We start from the raw sequence: 19,553 nt of genomic DNA, 5'->3' as shown, positions 1-19,553 counted from the left end.
TGCCTTAAAACTAGAAAGCGATGATACAACCTGTACAAAGAAAAGCAACAAAAACAAATGACACTTACCATGACCTTACCTAATGTAAAATGACAACATCCTTTGAAAGAATAACAATAATTGGAAAAAAATAACACACAGAGAGTTAACGGGGGCTAAAGGGAAGCGATCAACTAAAGGCAGCTGGAGCTTAGGCAGAAAATGCGTGGCTGGCCGACCAAAAACATGCGGTCAGCAGCCAGGCTAAACGGGAACCGACAAAGAAAAAACTGCAACACAACAAACACAAACTCGGCCGGGAATAAACTAATACACATGGCCTTCTACCCTGCTGTTAACGTGGGTTAACCAGGGGCAAACAAAACAAGAAGCCTCCGGCAGGCCCAACGCTAAGAGGGAGTTAGGCGGACATTATTATACCAATCACGTCAAACGTGGTGAAAAACACAAACAAAAAGCCAGAATCGCCTACCTTGCAAAGGCAAACAAGGAAACCACACTGTAATGGTGGCAGGTGAACTTATGCCACAAAGCTTTTGGAGGTTGAAGCACGCAACACAGACAAAACAGTCACAAGGACCCAGAGACAGGGTGAGCAAAGTTCCACTTCCTCCAACCAAAAATGAGCTGTATGCTGTATGAGCTGTTTTTCACGACAATCGCCGTCTATTTTGGAGCTGCCTGTTTATTTTGTGTTAACTGGATTTGCCATGTTCAGAGTTATTTGTTCATTCAATGACATCACAGCTATAGAGTAAAAGAGCCTAAACTGTTAACTTTGAGACTAAATGTCTGTAGTCTCCCGGTTTTGGGAATATTTTGCAACATTCCCACTATTGAGGCGCACATTAAAGTCTCAGATTTCATTCAAAATGTAGGGCACGCCCTACTGGGCAGTGCGCCCTGTCTCTCATGCAGAGCGGCGGACGGAGACCAGCTTGGTGGCCTTAGGGTTAGGTGCATGTCCCGAGAATGGTCACAGCCTTGGATTAGTCAAGACATACAACAGTTTTGGTCGTATTCACGTTTTTGGGGACTTCATTGTTAGCGGAGGTGTTCGTGGATGCTAACCTCGTAGTATATCTAGCAATTTGAAAGTTATTGTGCTACCTGAGGCTGAAAAGCGTTGTCGTCACGTATATGAATTAAATCCAAAACCTCACTTTCACTCCCATGAATGTTTTCCGTGTTTTTGTATGCCATGGTGTGTTGATTTCTATGCTACGTTGGAGAACATGAAAACCAAACAGCCGGCGCGAGAGAATTGAAGATTAATAAATCGAAGATTTGAAATTTGGAGGAAGCTGGAAAACAAACTCTGACAAGTTTTTATCCGTGCTTTTTACTTTGCAATCGATACTTAAATAAACCACAACCAAACTCAGTTTTGGTATCTGCATAATTGTGGGCAAGAACACTACTTGTTCTGTGCTGAATTGAAAGAAGTGTTGATTTTTGCAATCCGGAGATGGAATAAGAGCTTGCTCTGTCCACTCCACGCATCGGCCCGGTTTTGCAGTACCTCCGGGAACGGTGCATTCGCAATGATCGCAGCAAGGCTTTAGGGCTAGGACCTTAGCTTGGCCTTTTGGCTGAGAGTAAGTGTCCCGGCTCCTAGGCTTTGTAGCGTATTATGAACTGACCAATAACGGATAATGGATAATGAATAACGAAGATAGAACAATAACCCTTAAAAAATCCCCCCCCCCCACCTTTACCAATCCTGGTGATTGGTATGACTTGAATTGAAGAAGAGAAACCTCCAAAAGCATGCAGGACATGCGGCCCTAGATGACCGGGTTGCCCGCTTCTCGAGTACAACAATGCCAACTTCTCATGTGTGTTTTGTTTTTTTAATTAAGAAATACATTTCACAGCGAGCAGGAATCAAGTCAAAACAAGGTCATTTGATGATGTGATCCCAGTTGGTAGACAACAGTACATCATTACGATATTGGTTCAGTATTTTGGGATTCTGAGTGCTTGGGTTCGTTTATATTAATGTGTTTGTGTGCGCGTGTATAATTGCCATCGTAACAATCATATACTCATCGTTTGAACTTAAACAGCAGCAAAATGATGTGATCGATATTTTATTATAAAATGAAATGAAAATGAAATGATCTGCATTTATATAGCGCTTTTCAAGTCATTGAAGACTTCCCAAAGCGCTTTACAATGTGCTTCACATTTACCCATTCACACACACCCACACACCAATAGCGGCCGTGCAGCCATGCAAGGCGCCAACCTGCTTATTTGGGGCATTATAAACTCAACATTAAAATTTGAGAGTTAGGTCACGGACAAAATCCAACAAATACCATCAATTCTGGACTAAAAGCTACTATTTTGCTCAGCGTATTCATATATTACATAAGAGGAGCAAAAGTGGAGGTCTGACATTACTTTATTGAATATTTACAAACCCACTCACGATATTTCAACATTTTTTCACCCACGAATCAACTCTTCTATTCCTGCTCAATTCGGATGTATAAATTGAAGTTATCTCTGTAACTGGCTGGCAACCAGTTCGGGATGTCCCCTGCGCATTGCCCGAAGATAGCTGGCATAGGCTCCAGCACCCCCGCGACCCTACTGAGTATAAGCCATGCAGATCATGGATGGATGGATAGAAGTTATCAAAAACGCTTTGGTTCTCTTTTCGTATTATCTGCCTCAATGTCAGGTCACAGAAGTTTCCTATAATCCTTGAGGAACGATAACAAGTGAATTCAATTTGGTCCCAAATATAGTTTCCACACATCTTAAAAAAAGCTTAAAAACTGAACAAAACATTTTTATAATCTGAATTTACAATGTGTGATATAAACAGCAATATAGCACCACGGTTATATCAGCCTGATGACTGTTTTAGTCCTCATTTGAGATCTGATGAAATGATTTGACTACTCAACACACACTGACACTATACATATTCGGTAAATACACAGTAAAATCACTAACCTCCTTTCCTGCCGACACGTTACCTTTCTGACTCATCTTGATAGTTTAAGCCAGTTGCCTTAAAATACTTCCCTTCCACCCACTACTCAACCTCATTTTCAGGAGTTACATTTCAAAAAGCTCCTCTTGATGGATCAGCTGAGTAGCATCACAAACCCCCACCCACCAATGAACTTAATCTCCACACTGCACAACAAACACGTTGACCTCTGGAGTGGTGGTGGTCAAAGTAAAAAAATAAAGAAAAGAGACACATGCATAAATGACAAAATCCTAGCAGTGTTTACTGGAAATTGTTAAGTTCAGACCCCAACATTACCCAAGCATTGATGGGAAGGCTGACTATAATGACTGCTAAAAGTTCATTCAGCAAAACATTGTCAACTTAATGGTCAAACATGCTATATGCACAACATACAGCAGAGACTTACAAAGACAGACAGCAGAAATTGCTTCTTTCCTACATGTAAACATGCAATAAACAGTACCCAATACAAATAACAAGTAACTAAAAGGTAAAGGAAAGAAAAAATTTGCTTTTAAAAACATAAAAAGTTTAGATTAAAAAAAATGTGCCAGGTTTAAGCCGGATTTTAAATAGAGCAGTTTTGCATAAATTTGGCAGAAGGCAGATGGGTGGTAGGGAAGGGAAATAGTTCTGAGTCCTAACACCCTTATAGAAGAAGCTGTCCTTGAGCTTGCTGACTCTGCAGTCTTTTGTTCCTTAGGACAGCGGGTTGTAAAGGCTGTGAGACGGGTGGGTGGGGTTACCTGCATTCCTGGTGGCTTTACGGGTGAGTCGGAAGTTGTATATGTCCAAGAGGGGTGTGAGGGGGAGGCCTTTTCAGCTGTTCTCACAATGGGCTGCAGAATCTTTCAGCACGTCACGGTGGAGGCGCCGCACCACACAGTAATGCAGCTAGACAGTATGCTTCAATGGCACCCCTGCAGAATGAGAGCATTATGGGGGTGCGGGCACTTGCTCTCCTAAGTTTGCGGGGAAAGTACAGGCCTTGAATCGGCTTTTTTGGCCAGGGATCTGATAATATGATTCCAGGACAGGTCCTCGCTGATATGGACACCTACGAACTTGACACTGCTCATCCTCTCCACTGCAATATCTCAAAACTCTGTATCCATTAAGGTGAATTAAACAAGTACATAACATCATTGCAAGAAAAATAAAACATAAATGAGACTGCATCTTATTTCTGTGACATTTTGTGAAAAATGTGTTCATTGTTTTTTCTATATTGAAAATATAGAAATTCCGTTGGAAGCCCACTCAATGAAGAATGTTAACATGAACAAATCCTACTGGTCGTTCGCAGGATCAGCTAAACGGGTGTCTGAAGTCATGGAGTCATCAGCTTCCTTCCCAAACATTTTTTGCACAATAATAACTGCTGGTGGAGTCACACGACCTTCCAAAAAGTAAAAAGTAAAAGCTTTTTGCTGAGAACTTGGTAAAACATTAGAGTGACTACATTTGTCTTGTTACGGTACTTCCTACAAACTTTCTTTGTTTTGGCTCAAAAAAATGGAGGGTGTCCTTTAGCACAATGTACACAACAACTGCCACCGTAAATATACACACATTATTTATCATTAACATACTCGGTCTTTAATGTTTTTTGTTTTTTATCATTTTGTACATTTTTACCGTTTTAATTTGTTTTAATTCCACTAAGAAGAGGAGCCCTCCAATTTCACTTGTATAATGATAATAAAGGGAATTTATTGATTCATTCATTCATATTGTTTGTTGTGATAAATCAAGTCAAGTCAAGTCAAGTCATTTTTATTTGTATAGCCCTTAATCACAATAAGTCTCTAAGGGCTTCACAGATTAGTACACTATGTTACACAGACTATTTTTCAGACGACAAGAAGAGTAGGTTATTATTCATATGCAATGGAGTAGAAGTGAGTTTTAAGTTTAGATTTAAACATTTCCACTGAGGTTGCAGATCGGATCTCAGGGGGAAGAGCATTCCACAGCACCGGTGCCCGGATGGAGAACGCTCTCGAACCAGCAGAACACTTCTTTGCTCTCGGGATCACCAGAAGACCGGCACTCTCAGATCGTAGGCTTCGGACCGGGACATAGGGGCAGATCAGATCTGAAAGATAAGAGGGAGCAAGTCCATGTATGATTTTGTACAATACTAAGAGAACCTTGAAGTCACATCTTTGGCTAACTGGGAGCCAGTGCAAGTTAGCCAAAATCGGTGTTATGTGATCGTACTTTTTTGTCCTATTTAAAAGCCTCGCTGCGGCATTTTGTACTAGCTGAAGAGACTTGATTCTGGACTTCGGGAGACCGGAGAGTAGTGCATTACAGTAATCGAGACAGGAGGTAACAAATGCATGAATTATAGTTTCCGCATCAGACTGAGACAGTATTGAACGGATTTTGGCAATGTTACGAAGATGGAAGAAAGCGGTTTTAGTAATTTTCTTTACATGCATCTCAAAGGTTAGATCAGGGTCAAATATGACACCTAAATTTTTAACTGAGTCACTCTGTGTGATGTGACATTTGTCAATGTTCACAGCAGTTTTTGAGAATAAGTCACGGCATTTAGATGGACCAATGACTAACATTTCGGTCTTTTCAGAGTTAAGACGCAAGAAATTGAGTGACATCCACTCTTTTTTCTCAGTGAGGCAGGCCTCCAAATTTCCACAGTTTAGTGTGGAAGATTCCTCCAACGGAAGATAGAGTTGAGTGTCGTCTGCGTAGCAGTGGAAGCTGATATTGTACTTGCGAATAATGTCACCTAATGGAAGCATGTAAATGTTGAAAAGAAGGGGGCCAAGCACTGAACCCTGCGGAACACCGCAGGTAACATTAAAGGGCTCAGATGTCGTTTCACCATATTTAACACAGTGCGTCCTATCTGAGAGGTAGGATCTGAACCACGAGAGGACGGTTCCTGAGAGACCAATCCATTTTTCCAACCGTTCTAGTAGGATATTGTGGTGCACTGTGTCAAAAGCAGCACTAAGATCCAGCAGCAGCAAAAGTGATGAAGCGCCAGAATCCATTGACATTAGGAGATCATTTGTTACCTTGATCAGAACTGTCTCAGTAGAGTGGTTAGCCCTAAATCCTGATTGCATGGATTCAAAAAGGTTATTCTCGGATATGAAAGCATTCAGCTGCTGTGCCACTACTTTTTCGAGTACTTTAGAGAGGAAAGGTAGGTTTGACACAGGTCTGTAATTACTTAATATTTCTGGATCAAGGTTGGGTCGTTTCAGTGTGGGTTTAATAACGGCGGACTTAAAAGCTGCTGGAACTACACCTGAGGAGAGTGATGTGTTTATAATATTTAGAAATGAAGGTCCAAGGACGCCAAAAAGACTTTTAATAAGTGAACCTGGGAGCGGGTCGAACTGGCAAGTTGTCGGTTTGGCCGCATTTACCACCTGTTTGAGATCATCAAGTGACAGTTCACTAAAACCGGCCATTTTCCCAAGGCAGCCACCCTGTCGTGCATCTGTAAATTTCAGTCCTTTATTATGTGTGGTATTAATAATTTCTTTAGCAATTTCTTCCTGTATGCATTGAATCTTCTTAGTAAAGAAGACCATTAAGTTCTGAGCAGAGTGTGTCGAACTATCTGCGATAGTCTGTTGCCTTGTAAGCGATGCTACAGTGTCAAAAAGGGCTTTGGGGTTGTTCTTTTGAGACGCAATCACCTTCGAAAGGTAGGCCAATTTTGCAGAGGCAAGGGCCGCTTTATACTTTAACAAGCTGTCACACCAGGTTTGATGGAAAACCTCAAGCTTGGTAGCGCGCTATTTTCTTTCCAATTTCCTGCATTCTTGTTTAAGGGTTCTAGTTTAATCAGTAGACCAAGGCGTGCGTCTTTTAGGACGTGATTTTAGTTTTATGGGCGCTATTGAATCCAGCACACTAGTCAGGGTGGTATTGAACTCATTCATGAGTGAGTCAATCGAGCCATTGTATGTAGGAAAGGACGCAACTGCTCCAGGAAGGAGTTCAAAGAGCTCAGAAACTGTGCCAGTGCTTATATTGCGTCCGCTAAATACTTCAGCTTTTTTAACACTACACTTAGCTAGCACCTCAAATGTAACTAAATAATGATCTGAGATAACGGTAGTACCCGGTAACACCATAATGTTTGAGGTTAAAACTCCTCGAGTCAGAATCAAGTCTAGTGTGTTCCCATTTTTATGGGTTGGCAAATCAACCAGTTGATTAAAGCCAAATGCATCAATTAGAGACCTAAACGCAATAGTAAGTGAATTTAGTGGGGAGTTCATATGAATGTTAAAGTCTCCCATAATTATAATTTTGTCTGCATAGGTTACTAGTTCAGACAAAAGTTCAGCAAATTCGTCTAAGAAAGTTGTGTATGGCCCAGGTGCACGATAGATAGTTATTACATAAATTGACAATAGAGAGGACCGCGTCACAAGAGCCTCAAACGCTTTGTAATTATTAGAGGTACGTGGATTAAATTTGAGCGATTTTTCAGAAATTAGCGCAACACCACCATCCCTTTTCAACGTGCGTGCTATATGGCTACTCTCGTAGTCTGGGGTAGAAGCATAATTTAGCGCTAAGTACTCATCCGGGCGTAACCAAGTTTCACACAGACCCATACAGTTAAGTTTATAATCACGAATAATGTTATCAACAAGTAAAGCTTTTGAAGCAAGCGATCTAATATTTAACAGACCAAATTTCAGCTTTGCTGAATCATTTGACTTAGCTGAACTCTTTGTAGTCTTTGTCGAAATCTTCAAAAGCTGCCGCTCTTGTGGCTTTTCGTGTGGGTTGTCCGGCGAGGGATGAATGGTGGAATTAGTTACATCCTCGCGTCCTTCCTCGCGTCCATCTTGCTGCTTAGACTTCGCACGCTTCACACATCTGCCTGCACGGCAACCACGCTTCTGTTTTCTGTCCTTACGGCGCCGTTGTCGTCGTTTCTTAAGCGGAATAGCCGTCCACAAGGATGCCGGGTCTCTTTGAAGTTCGCTCAGTATATCATAGGTGGTATAAAAAGTGCCCGAAAAGTCGAAATTTAGACGCCCACCCAACCGAATAAGTTCGTCCCTACTGTAAGTATTTTTGGCCACACATGTGTCCAAAAGTGAAAGCAAAAAAGACAAGAGAACGGCAATAAATAGAAGATTAGCTGGAGAGCAACGAGCCGCAAGCATGTATCCATGCGCCGCCATGTTGGAATCCAATCAATCATCCAATCCAATCAATCCAAATCATGAACAGATTTTTTGCAGTGTCAACTAAAATGTAAATTTGCTTACAAATTGGACAACGTTGTAAACTTGGTGTTTTAATTTGTAGATCATTGTAAACCATCCATCCATGCATTATCTTATATTATACATGAAGGTAAACTGGAAGTCGTGTGCAATGACATTAGAGCTGGCGTGCTGGAGAAGATCCCAACAAGGCTAGCCTGCTTCCTAGGCCAACTCCTTTTTTTCTGCTTCTCCTGCGCTGTAGTTTATCATCTCCCAGGTGCATACAGTTTGCACTTTTACACACTTGCTGAGGCGAAAAGAAAAATCAGAAAAAGAACCTGCACACAGAATCAAAATAGGATATGTTATTTATGGTGTCAGATCAGAAGACCGCCTCACTTTATTTAAACAAATCTCGTGGAGCAGGTTGAAAATGTACTACTTCGAGACAAATATCCCACCAGTCCTTGCAGAACAATAAAAAAACATTGAAAAATGAATGTAAAAAAAAAAGAGAAAAAAAACACGCCTGCAATATCAAAGTTTTCTTTAAAAAGCTGTGCTCCTTTCCCTTGCACACACACGCACACGCACTTACAAACTCCTGCTCTTCAACTGCAGAAGATAACTTTAATGAAGTGTGAACAGAGCACTGCAAAGAGCAATTCATCCTCCTCTTCCCTTTGTTTTCATCCTCCCTTACGCCACCCCAGGGAGCCGCAGGAAGAAACGGACATAGTACCATGATAGCAGCACAACACAGGAATAGGGATGAGGGAAGAAGGTGATGGGAGCATAAATTGGAAGGGAAAAAAATATTCCTCTTTTGCTCTTGCATCAACCTGACAGAAGCCCCCAAATAACTTAAATCCATTTATCATGTGATCACAGGGATGTTTAAAGGTATTCCCAAATTCTAAAACAAGCCAAATGTGTAAGGAAATAGTTGATGGTTGTTGCATAAAATCTCTATATATTTCATTGGTACATTTCAATTATTTTCCAAGATAATGCATTTTGAAGGCAGCATGTTTCATCTTCGTCACCCTGAGCTGTGACGTCATGTGAGGAACACTAGCACATTATTGATTTATGTGTTAGTCCAAAAGGACCAAGTTTTGGTAGTTTTTGTGCAGAATGCCTATGCGTTACGTCGCAGGTGGATGCAGTAATGGTACAACCAAGGGCGCGCAGACGAAGCGGGGTTGCTTGCTTCTAGAATCACCTTCATGAGTGGTCATATGATCCAAAAACATGGGGCAAATGAAGTAGAGTGGTGAGGCATCTGATACCATCCCCACCACCATTGTTATCCAAGGAAAAAATGTTGTATGTACAAATAGTACCGGTTTGATGCAAAGACTACTCAAGTTTCAAGTGTGGGTGTTGGTACATGTCTACAAAAAAGTGAAGACCAAAATCCCCTTATTATTATAATAATTAGAGTATGAACTGGAGGTTGTCTCTCCGTGCAAACAACTTCACCTCCACGGCTTTCAAATGTACTTCTAAAGAATCCTGAATTGTTTTCTGTCTGAGCTGCTTGTCACACATTTCACAATGAAACAAATAATAGAAGCACAAAAAGTGTGCAAAGGTATAATTACTGTAATGAGATTCCTTCACGCCGCTCTGAAAAAAGCCAAGCACCAGCAAGTGCATAATTTACTTTTCTCTATTCAATTTACATTAGTTTGCAATTTGTCATTAATGAGCTCACGAAAGCAGTTTCTACTGCCAACATCTAACAACACAGTCTTGCAGTTTCGAATTGTCTTTTGTAAAAAAAAAAATCAGATCATTACTAAAAACAGAAGGAGTAACTGCAATCGAGAACTACTGACTGTTTTGTATGTGTCAGCTACGCTTCTTAAGTGTGCATAATAGAATACCTAAATGGTGTTGTTTGTAGCATTTTTTTTAATCTGTAATCTATTACTGCACATACTCTGTAACCAATTTGAGAAAGAAAAAAGAGAAATTTACCCACAAGCGCAGGAATTCATCCAAGGTACAAAGCCATATGTGAAATAAAGGACCATAAACTGTATATTACCTGGCTTCGGTCTGATATACAGAGACTTATAAGCACAACCCTAAAAAATCGTTGGCTGCTCTCTACCTAGCATAGAAGACATTGCTGGCATTTTATACTGCAACAGAGGTTACATAATATTATATAGGGTTCTTCTCGCCACCTCTTTGACCTGTTAGGTAGGTGCTACAGGTGCCATTAAAACATGGACAAACAGGCTCAGGGATCGTTTCATAGACTTGTTTGTTTTTTGTTTTGTTTTTGCTGCACTACTGTTTCGATGCACTATAATTGTAACTTGGGCCATTCGAGGGCTGCAAAGATTATGTTGTAGGAGTGTTACTCCATGCTTGCAGTGAGTGGTCTTGAGAGATCTCTAGCGGTAGCCTCTGGGAATGCTCGGAACTTGGATTTTTCCTCGCATGTTAAGCAAGATATTTGTTCCAAATAAATCTCGTATATCGAATTTTTTCGTGTCTAGAGGTGCTTGTTTATAGATGTATGACTGTACAGTATAGTGAGTGTTTTGGTATTACAGTATGTTTTGGAACCTGCTAATGGACGTTAGATGTGTCCATTGTTTTTAAGTGTTGTCAAGCTTCCCTCTTGGTTTAATTGAAGATTCTCGATCCATTTTTTTCTCCTACAGCTCCTCTGACAGACAAGCCGCCGAAAATCCTCTCCCCATCCGAGAGCCAGACCACCGACGTTGAAATGACGCTGGGTAAGTAAACACAACTGCACGCCAGAACTGTCGCTTCTTTTGTGTCTCATCTGGAGTCATATTTACAATCTAATGGTGATGCTCCAGATTTTAAGCCTCCCTCACTGTAATTCCAGGATAAAAAAATAGCACCTGTTCTAGTTAATAGATTTTTTTTCTCCGCATGGTGCAGAGTGCCCTGCTCAATGGGAACTGTGAGTTGTATTTACACTCAACAGATCTAGCATGTTCATGCACCACTGCGGCACCTCCTGTTTGCTCAAACGTAATGAGTCGACAAAGAATCCCAGCGTCTCTTTTGACGATACGTAGCAAACTTGATTAAACCTCATGTGACTGGCTTTCTCCTCTCAGGAGTTTCTGGGCAAATTCCAGCTCACTGCCTTATTTGGAGCAAACTGAGCCTTTGCGGACGAAAAAATGGGTCATGACGGAAATGTTTATTTAATTATCTTGTTGATTTCTGGCTTGCTGGCAGGGAAATGTGTCACTAAAAAAACAGATTTCACATTGATGATTCATGTAAAGCTCTTTCCCTGTTTTATTCTTATTGTTCAGATTTTTCTATATATTATTTAATATGCTTTTATTTCTTCATCAACAAGTCCAACGAAATAATGTTACATGTTACCACTCATACAAGCATAGTAATATTTTTCTGTGGTTTAATTCCCCAATAATCCTCACAATCCATATAGTCATTGCTAATTCCAAATAATGAATCTCCACAATTCTTGTTCTTCAGGAGGACAAAAAATATTTTATTTTCGCACAATAACCATTTAAGGAGTTACTAAAGCAGTTGCAATAGATACATGTAGGTTCCAAAACTAAATGAGTGACTTTTTAATGTATTTTAAAGGGCGTGCATCTATATACTCTTCTATACAAAATATATTATTTAAACGGCACGCGATAGCATTTTTATAACCACCCTCACTAAAAACCACACAAACATTTTTCGGGATACGCTCAATCCGTGTATCATGTTCTCTGTAATAGTTGTCAGTCTTTCGGTGAACAGTCGCTGCCCAACTTGCGAAAGAGAGGTTCCGGACGAATGTTCGTAGAATTTGTTTGTAAGTTGCTTTAATGCAATATTTTGTATGTTTAAGATTTATTTTATGTTTAAGGCTTATATAAATAACCTGTATTGCTTTGTACTAAAAAAATCAACATTTTAGAAAATAATATGCTCTATAAAGCTAAATAAAGTCAAGTGTAACTTACTTTTGGAAGATAAGCTTCAAGAGGTCCTCATCTGAGTGACCGAAAAAAAGCGATCCAACCATTTTTTCAACCGCATAAAGCTTTCTTATTCCACTTTCATCTCAAAAGAAATAGCTCGCCTCTTCTTTACACTCCACACCAACCCTATTGTATGGATGCAAGAGATATTAAACAATAAAAACGTCAAAAATCTAAGCGCTGGAGGTAATATTGACATAGACAGTATAGAATGTTTACACACAAACTAGGAAGAGGGCGCAGATTTTTTTTTACTTCCGGGTGGATGCTGGGTGACCTCTCACAGCGCCACGCACTGGTAGCGGCGGAAAGAAGCTCTACAACTGACTAGGCACTCCAGTTAGTCTTTTTGTTTTTAGTGTTTTTTTTATCCCTCTTATTTTCCCTGATAAATACTTGCTTGGCAAAAAATACCCTCAGTCGCCAGGAACTTATTAACCTGGGACTAAGATTAGACTTCGACTCCTTTCACGACTACAACAACATCCCGAGGGATCTTCCTGGGAGTCCTGCCTGCCCAACAAACGATGGAAACAGCGGAGGGAGCGAAAGCAAAAGTGAGGCTTCCGGTCGGGCCTAGCTACTAGGCTAAGAAGGCTACCACACAGACCAGCGCTTCCGAGCATGTTCCTGACCAATGCCAGATCCATCGTACACAAAATTAGTGAGTTGAAGCTGCAGATCGCTACCAACAGCTTCGTCCGAAATCGCAGTATTTTTGTTATCACAGAGTGTTGGCTTCACCCGAGGATCCTTGACGCTGCAGTCCAACTAGCAGGACGCTCGCTACACCAGCACCACCGAGATGGAGACTCTGGAACAAACAGGGATGGGGGATTATGCGCTTACTTGCATAACGCGTGGTGCGATAACAGCAGAATCATTGACACACACTGCTCACCCAATATAGTTTATAGAAATATCTTGTAGACCCTTCTATTTACCGAGAGAGCTAACCGTGGTCATTGTGATTGCTGTTTACGTTCCACTGGATGCTAACATTAGCATAGCGCTAAATATCCTGCTCGCTGCTATCAATGAACAACAGCTTGCACACCCCGACGGAGCTTTTATCGTCGCCGACGACTTTAATTAGCCATGCTAAAGGCCTGTACTTCCCAAATTCTTTCAATACGTAGACTGTGCAACCAGGGGGGAAAAACACTGGACCGTGTGTACAGTAACATCAAACAAGCGTAGAGAGCTTTCCCTCTCCCCCACCTAGCTGGATCCGACCATCTCTGTCTGTTCCTCACCCCCTCATACACCCCCCTCCGGAGAAACGCAAAGCCTGCGATCAAGAACAATACAAACATGGCCTGAGGGAGCTCTTTGTCAGCTGCAGGACTGTTTTCACAGGACTTGCTAGGAGGTATTTGAACATTATGACATACAGGAATACACTGACACTGTATTATCTTATATCTGACACTGTATGGAAAACATCACAGTAAATAAAAAAATCAGGGTCTACCCAAACCAAAAACCCTGGATGTCCAGCGGGGTGCGCAGCCTCCTCATACACCGCAACACCGCCTTCAGGTCTGGAGACAAGGCTTTTTACAGCACGGTCAGGGCTGACATGAAGAGAGGCATTAAAGGATCCAAAGGCAGCCTACATAAGGAGGATCGAGCACCTCTTCGCTGGAAATGACTCGAGCAGGATGTGGCAGGGTCTACAACACATCACAATCTACAGGCAACAACCTGGCAACTGTTGGGGATGACGCTTCACTAGCTGCGGATCTTAACTAGTTCTTTGCCCGCTTTGAAGCTGGAAGGCCACCAACAGTCACACCACACCCACCAACAACCAGCAGCAACACACTGACACTTTAGGGGCATGAAGTAAGGCGTGTGCTGAAAACTGTAAACCTTAGAAAGACAGCTGGCCCAGATGGAGTACCAGAGAGCGTACTCAGGGACTGTGCCGAACCGCTGGCTGGGGTCTTCACCACCATCTTCAACCAGCCCCTGTCAGAGGCTACCGTCCCACCCTGCTTCAAAACCTCCACCATCATTCCCATTCCCAAGAAGTCAGCAGTGGAAAGCTTCAACGCTTACAGGTCTGTCACACTTACGCCTGTCGTCATGAAGTGCTTTGAGAGGTTGGTGTCCCAGCACATCAAGGACTCCCTATCACCCATACTGGACCCCCACCAGTTTGCCTACAGGGCAAACCGCTCCACTGATGACTCATAAACACAGCTCTTCGCCACCTGGACCACCTGGGGAGCTACGTCAAAATGTTCTTTCTGGACTTCAGCTCAGCCTTCAATACCATTATCCCGGAGATCCTTGTGGAGAAACTTTCTCACCTTCCTCTATCTGCCACTGGATAATGGACTTCCTCTCTAACTGCCCACAGTCCGTGAAACTGTGCAACCACGTCTCTCCCACCCCAACACTGAGTACCGGCTCCCCCCAAGGATGTGTATTGAGCCTCCTGCTTTTCACCCTCTACACCTCCGATTGCTCACCGCTCCACCTCACAAACACAATTGTTAAGTTTGCCGATGATACTACTGCCTCATCTCTGAAGGGGATGAGGCGGCGTACAGGGATGAGGTGGAGTCACTGACCACGTGGTGTCCGAAAAACCACCTCATACTGATAACCACAAAAACTAAAGAACTCATACTGACTTCAGGAGGAAAGGCAGGAACCCAGCACCACTCATCATAAACGGAGACTGTGTAGAGAGTCCACTCTTTCAAATTCCTGGGTGTGCACATCTCCGATGACCTCTCCTGGTCTGCAGACACCAGAGCGGTTGTAGGGAAGGCCCAGCAGCGACTCCATTTCCTTAGAGTGCTCAGGAAAAAATCATCTAAAACAGCAGCTGCTGGTGTCCTTCTACAGAGCCACTGTGGAGAGCATTCTGGCATAGTGCATTACAGTGTGGTATGCTGGGTGTGCGGCAGCAGACAGGAAAACACTTCAAAGGGTCATCAACACAGCCCAGAGAATCGTTGGTTGCTCTCTGCCCAGTCTGGAGGACATTGCCTGCTCTTGCTACCTAAGCAGAAAACATCATCGAGGACTCTTCCACCACTTCTGCCTTTACTTGCCCACACTTTCTTGTGTAAATATCGTGTAAATTATCTTTCTTTTTTAAATTGTTTTTCATCCTCACAGTAAAATGTGATACTGGAGTCCCAAGTCCATTTTCGTTGTTACAATATGTTCAACCCATTTTGTAACAATGATAATAAAGGTCTATTCTATTCTATTCTATTCTATTCTACAGTAATGTCATGTACTCTGAATAGGGTGCACACAATACAAAATCTAACTTACGCAATGTCTGGATATATTTCGACATCTCGAAAAAAATGTTCGCATCTACTGTTTTACGCAAGTCGAATGGTCGTAAGTAAGAAGTGTCTGTACTGCGCACTTTGATACTGTAATAAATATGTTCATCTAGACCAGGGGCCTGATACTTTTTTGAGGATTGAGATCTATTTTTGTTTGATATCCATTTCTAAAATAACAACTTATCATGATATTACCATTTTCAGAACAAGTCTGCAGGCACCCGAGCTGATGCCAGGGGGTACCCTGGTCCCCGCGGACACCATGCTCGAGAGACCCCCTGATCTAGACAAACATAGGTCAAACAATCGAATTGAATTTCTAATTTTTTTTGTTAGTCTGATTTGAGACGAACAGTGAAAAATAGTCAGGGATGTTTACCAGCCGTGTTTACGTTAGCTTGGCAAATTGTTGTGCATAACGCTTATCATGAATAGATTTTAGCACTAGTAAAATGCGGCAATACTTACGATCACTTTGGAAATTTACAAATTTACCTTGGGATTTAGTTACCATAAGCTTTTGTTGATTGCAGCACGGCAGAAAAGTGGATAGCGCGTCCGCGGCACAGTTCTGAGGTCATGGGATCAAATCTAGCTATCAGCCGACCTGTGCAGAGTTTGCATGTTCTCTCCCTATTTGCCTGGGTTTCCTCCAGGCAGTGCGGTTTTCTCCCACATCCCAAAAACATGCTTGTCCAGTGAATTGGCCGGTCCAAATTGTCCCTAGGTGTGAATGAGCGAGTAATTTGTCTGTCCCTGTGTGTCATGCGCCCACTGCCCGAAGATAGCTGGGATGGGCTCCAGCACCCCCGTGGCCCTTCTGAGGATAAGCGGTGCAGACAATGGATGGATGGATAACTTTTGTTGGGATCATCAGGGGTGCAAGGAAAAGCCGAGTCCGTATTTTCACGCCTTTAAGGCGTGCAGAAAAGTCCCAGAAGTTTATTCAAATAATGAGACATGCAGTATAGCGCAATTCACCTTGTGATTTAAAGCGGCGAAAGTAGGCGAGGACACGATGAGGTTGCCATTCACACTGCAGACCTCAATGCTCAATTCTGATTTTTGGGTGAATTCCGATGTTTTTGTGAGAGCCTTCACATTTCCAAATAAATAGTACTTCTACACGTCTTCTGTGTGAACTACATAACACTAGTGCAGAATAGGACGTGTGACGTTACACACAATGCTTTGTTTTTGGAAGTACTCATGGATGCTAATGCTATCGTGTATCAAATAGTTTGAAAGTTGTCCCCTAAAATATTGATCAAACCCAACACTTCACTTTCCTTTCATTAAATGCTTTCCTTGTTTTTGTCCACCATGGTGTGTTAATTTATACGCTACCCGGAAGAACATGAAAATCAAGCAGCCGCGAGAGAATTGAAGATCAATGAATCAATGGTTCGCGAGTGGAGGAAGCGGGAAAACGAACTCTGAAAGGTTTTGTAAACAAAAATTAGATAAACCACAATCAAACTGAGTTTTGCTCCCGCTAAATTTTTAAATACGCACGCTTGTTTGCTTGTCTGTGTTACTGTAAGGCGGCCGCAGCAGAGGGCACCCTTGTCCTATCGTGCTGTGCGCCAGTGAATGTGTTAAATACAGAAATACAACCAGCTACGGAGACTGCGCGTTTAAACACGGTGTGCCCTATGTTTGTGGAAGTACGGTAAGCACATCCGCTCCGAATAAACGAATGAAAATATATTTTTGAATCAGCAACAATAGAGGTACAACATAGAATTGGCTTGAGACCTCTTTTATTCTTCATAATTTGTCAGACATCAAAGCTGAATGTAGACATTCAAACGACGGACAAAAATATTTATTTGAAAACAGACATAGTTTTTTTCCTTTGCAATAACCTGTGCAGCCCTTTGAGACTCTATGTAATTAAGGGCTATACAAATAAAAAGGACTTGACTTTTCGCTATAGCAGATACAATATAATGCCTCGATTTTTACAGGGGTTGGGTTCCAAAAAGTACATGTGACAGGTGTAATCTGGGCAGTAAAAAACATTTATCTTTGGTTTAAAATGTTCACAACATTTGTTTAACATAAAAAGTACTATACCTATAAACGTGTTGTTGTTTTTTTCACAAATTACTACTTGGTCAAAGATAGTTTAGCCAATCCGAAAACAGAACAATGCGCACAATCCAAATCCGTAAAGCAGCAAGACCGTGAAATGTTCCACAAAATTTACAGTTGAGTGATAGGATGACCTTGAGATTTATTGTCATAATATGCTTGCAGTGATGACAAACGGGGCAATTCGGTGGTGAGGGTAAACAAACGCTTGCTTTGATCACAGAAGTGACCGGCCGTCACACAGCACAAGCATTAATCCTGACTGCACATCATCATTTTTCCATTGAACAGCATTGAGTGCTCACTGTGTTGAGTAAATGGGTGAAAGAAAAAGATTGAACCAACCTGATGGAGGCTAATCTTTTCTTGGGTAACCTTTTCTTTGTTTGATCAATGCAGTGATGATCACATCGGCGTCATCCCTAGTAGCTGCCTTCATTTTTAACACACTGTGGTGGGTATCTTGGATTGATTGAAGATCCCGGTTTCAGTGTATGTACATTCCTATTGATTTCTTGTTGCTTCTGTTGACAATTGCTAGGGTGTGTGCCAGAAAGTTCAAGACATGGAATCAATCAATGTTGAGATAAACAGCAGAAATGTAAAAAGGTCAGCAAGTCAATACAATCACTATCTCCTTTTGAATCCTAATGGAAAAATAGCTTGAAGTCCAACCAAAAAGAATCATTGAAATCGCCATTCCGCTGTTCGGATGTATAAGATCTCCATGTAATTGAATGAATGAATGAATGAATGAAAGAAAACTTTATTTCAAACATTAAAATAAAAACAGGACAAAAACAATGACTCAATAACAAAATAATGTTCAAGACACACACTCTTGAAATTATGGTGATTTTTTTGAACAATGTCAAATGTCCTTTTAAAGCACAGGTGTCAAACAGGCGGCCCACGAGACGACACTCTGAGAAGCACAAGACAAAAACAATCTGCAGGTTGAAATCTGTCAACTTGATGTTGCCAAAGCCAGGTGCCTCGAACAAAGACACTACGTGTATTTCTTTTTTTCTCTCTCTCTCTCTTTTCCACCCCTTTTCTCCCACTCTGTCTCTTTCACTCTCTGTGTTTCTTTTCCTTTGTTTCTTTCTCTCTGTCTTTTTAACTTCTTTTGCTCTAACTTCCTTTTTGCCTTTTCTCTCTTTTCTCCTCTCTTCCTACCCTTCGCGCTTTTTCTCTCTTTCAGTCTTCATTTCTCTTTGGATTTCTTTCTTCCTCTCTCTTTCTTTTTCCCCTCTCTCACGACTTTTGTTTCTCACGCTATCTCTCTTTTTCTTTGTCCCGCCCTCTCTCCTTTTCCCTCCCTCTTTCTCTTATTTCTTTCTCTTTTTCTTTCTCTTTAATCTACTACTCCGGCCCCCGACAGAATGTTTGTTCTATCGTGTAGCCCCCGAGTTAAAATGAGTTTGACACCCCTGTTTTAAAGGGTTCTGGATAATCGGGCACAGGTGGAGACGCTCCCCTACTTACATACGAGATACGTTCCGGACGATCGTTTGCAAGTTAAATTTGTTCGTGAGTTGCTTCAGTGCTATATTTTGTATGAAATGTATGTTTACGGTTTGTATAAGTATGTTTAAGGTTTATATAAGTAACTGAAAAATAAACATTTAATAAAATAATATGCTCTATAAAGATAAAGTGAAGTTTAACCAACTTTTGGAAGATGGGCTTCAAAAGTTAGGCTACTTCCTCCTTCGTGGTAAAAAAGTGGCCGAAACAAAGCGATCCAACCATTTTCTCAACTGTATCAAGCCTCCTTATTCCATTTTCATTTCAAATGAAGCGGCTCGCCTGTTCTTTACAATTTACACCAAAAAAACCTTTGAATGGATGCACGGATATTAAACAATAAAAATTTCAATGATCTTAGCACGCTGGAGATACAGTAAAGTAC

General features: G+C 41.5%; 1 protein-coding gene and 1 pseudogene across 2 annotated transcripts in view; both read left to right on the top strand.

Moving 5' to 3' along the window:
* Positions 1-19,553, top strand: part of LOC148369326 (interleukin-1 receptor accessory protein-like 1) — a 214,554-nt gene that overhangs the window by 142,544 nt on the left and 52,457 nt on the right. For both annotated transcript variants that reach the window (XM_088331299.1, XM_088331298.1), the window contains one exon: positions 10,899-10,973. In XM_088331299.1, coding sequence (XP_088187425.1) covers positions 10,899-10,973 — 75 coding nt within the window. The remainder of the gene's footprint in view (positions 1-10,898; positions 10,974-19,553) is intronic.
* LOC148369327 (U2 spliceosomal RNA) lies at positions 1,449-1,537 on the top strand (annotated as a pseudogene).

This window comes from Urocampus carinirostris, chromosome 3, assembly GCF_059441175.1.
Source record: "Urocampus carinirostris isolate Australia breed hairy pipefish chromosome 3, RoL_Ucar_1.0, whole genome shotgun sequence".
Lineage (NCBI taxonomy): Eukaryota > Metazoa > Chordata > Actinopteri > Syngnathiformes > Syngnathidae > Urocampus > Urocampus carinirostris.
This window is presented reverse-complemented; position numbering and strand designations above follow the sequence as displayed.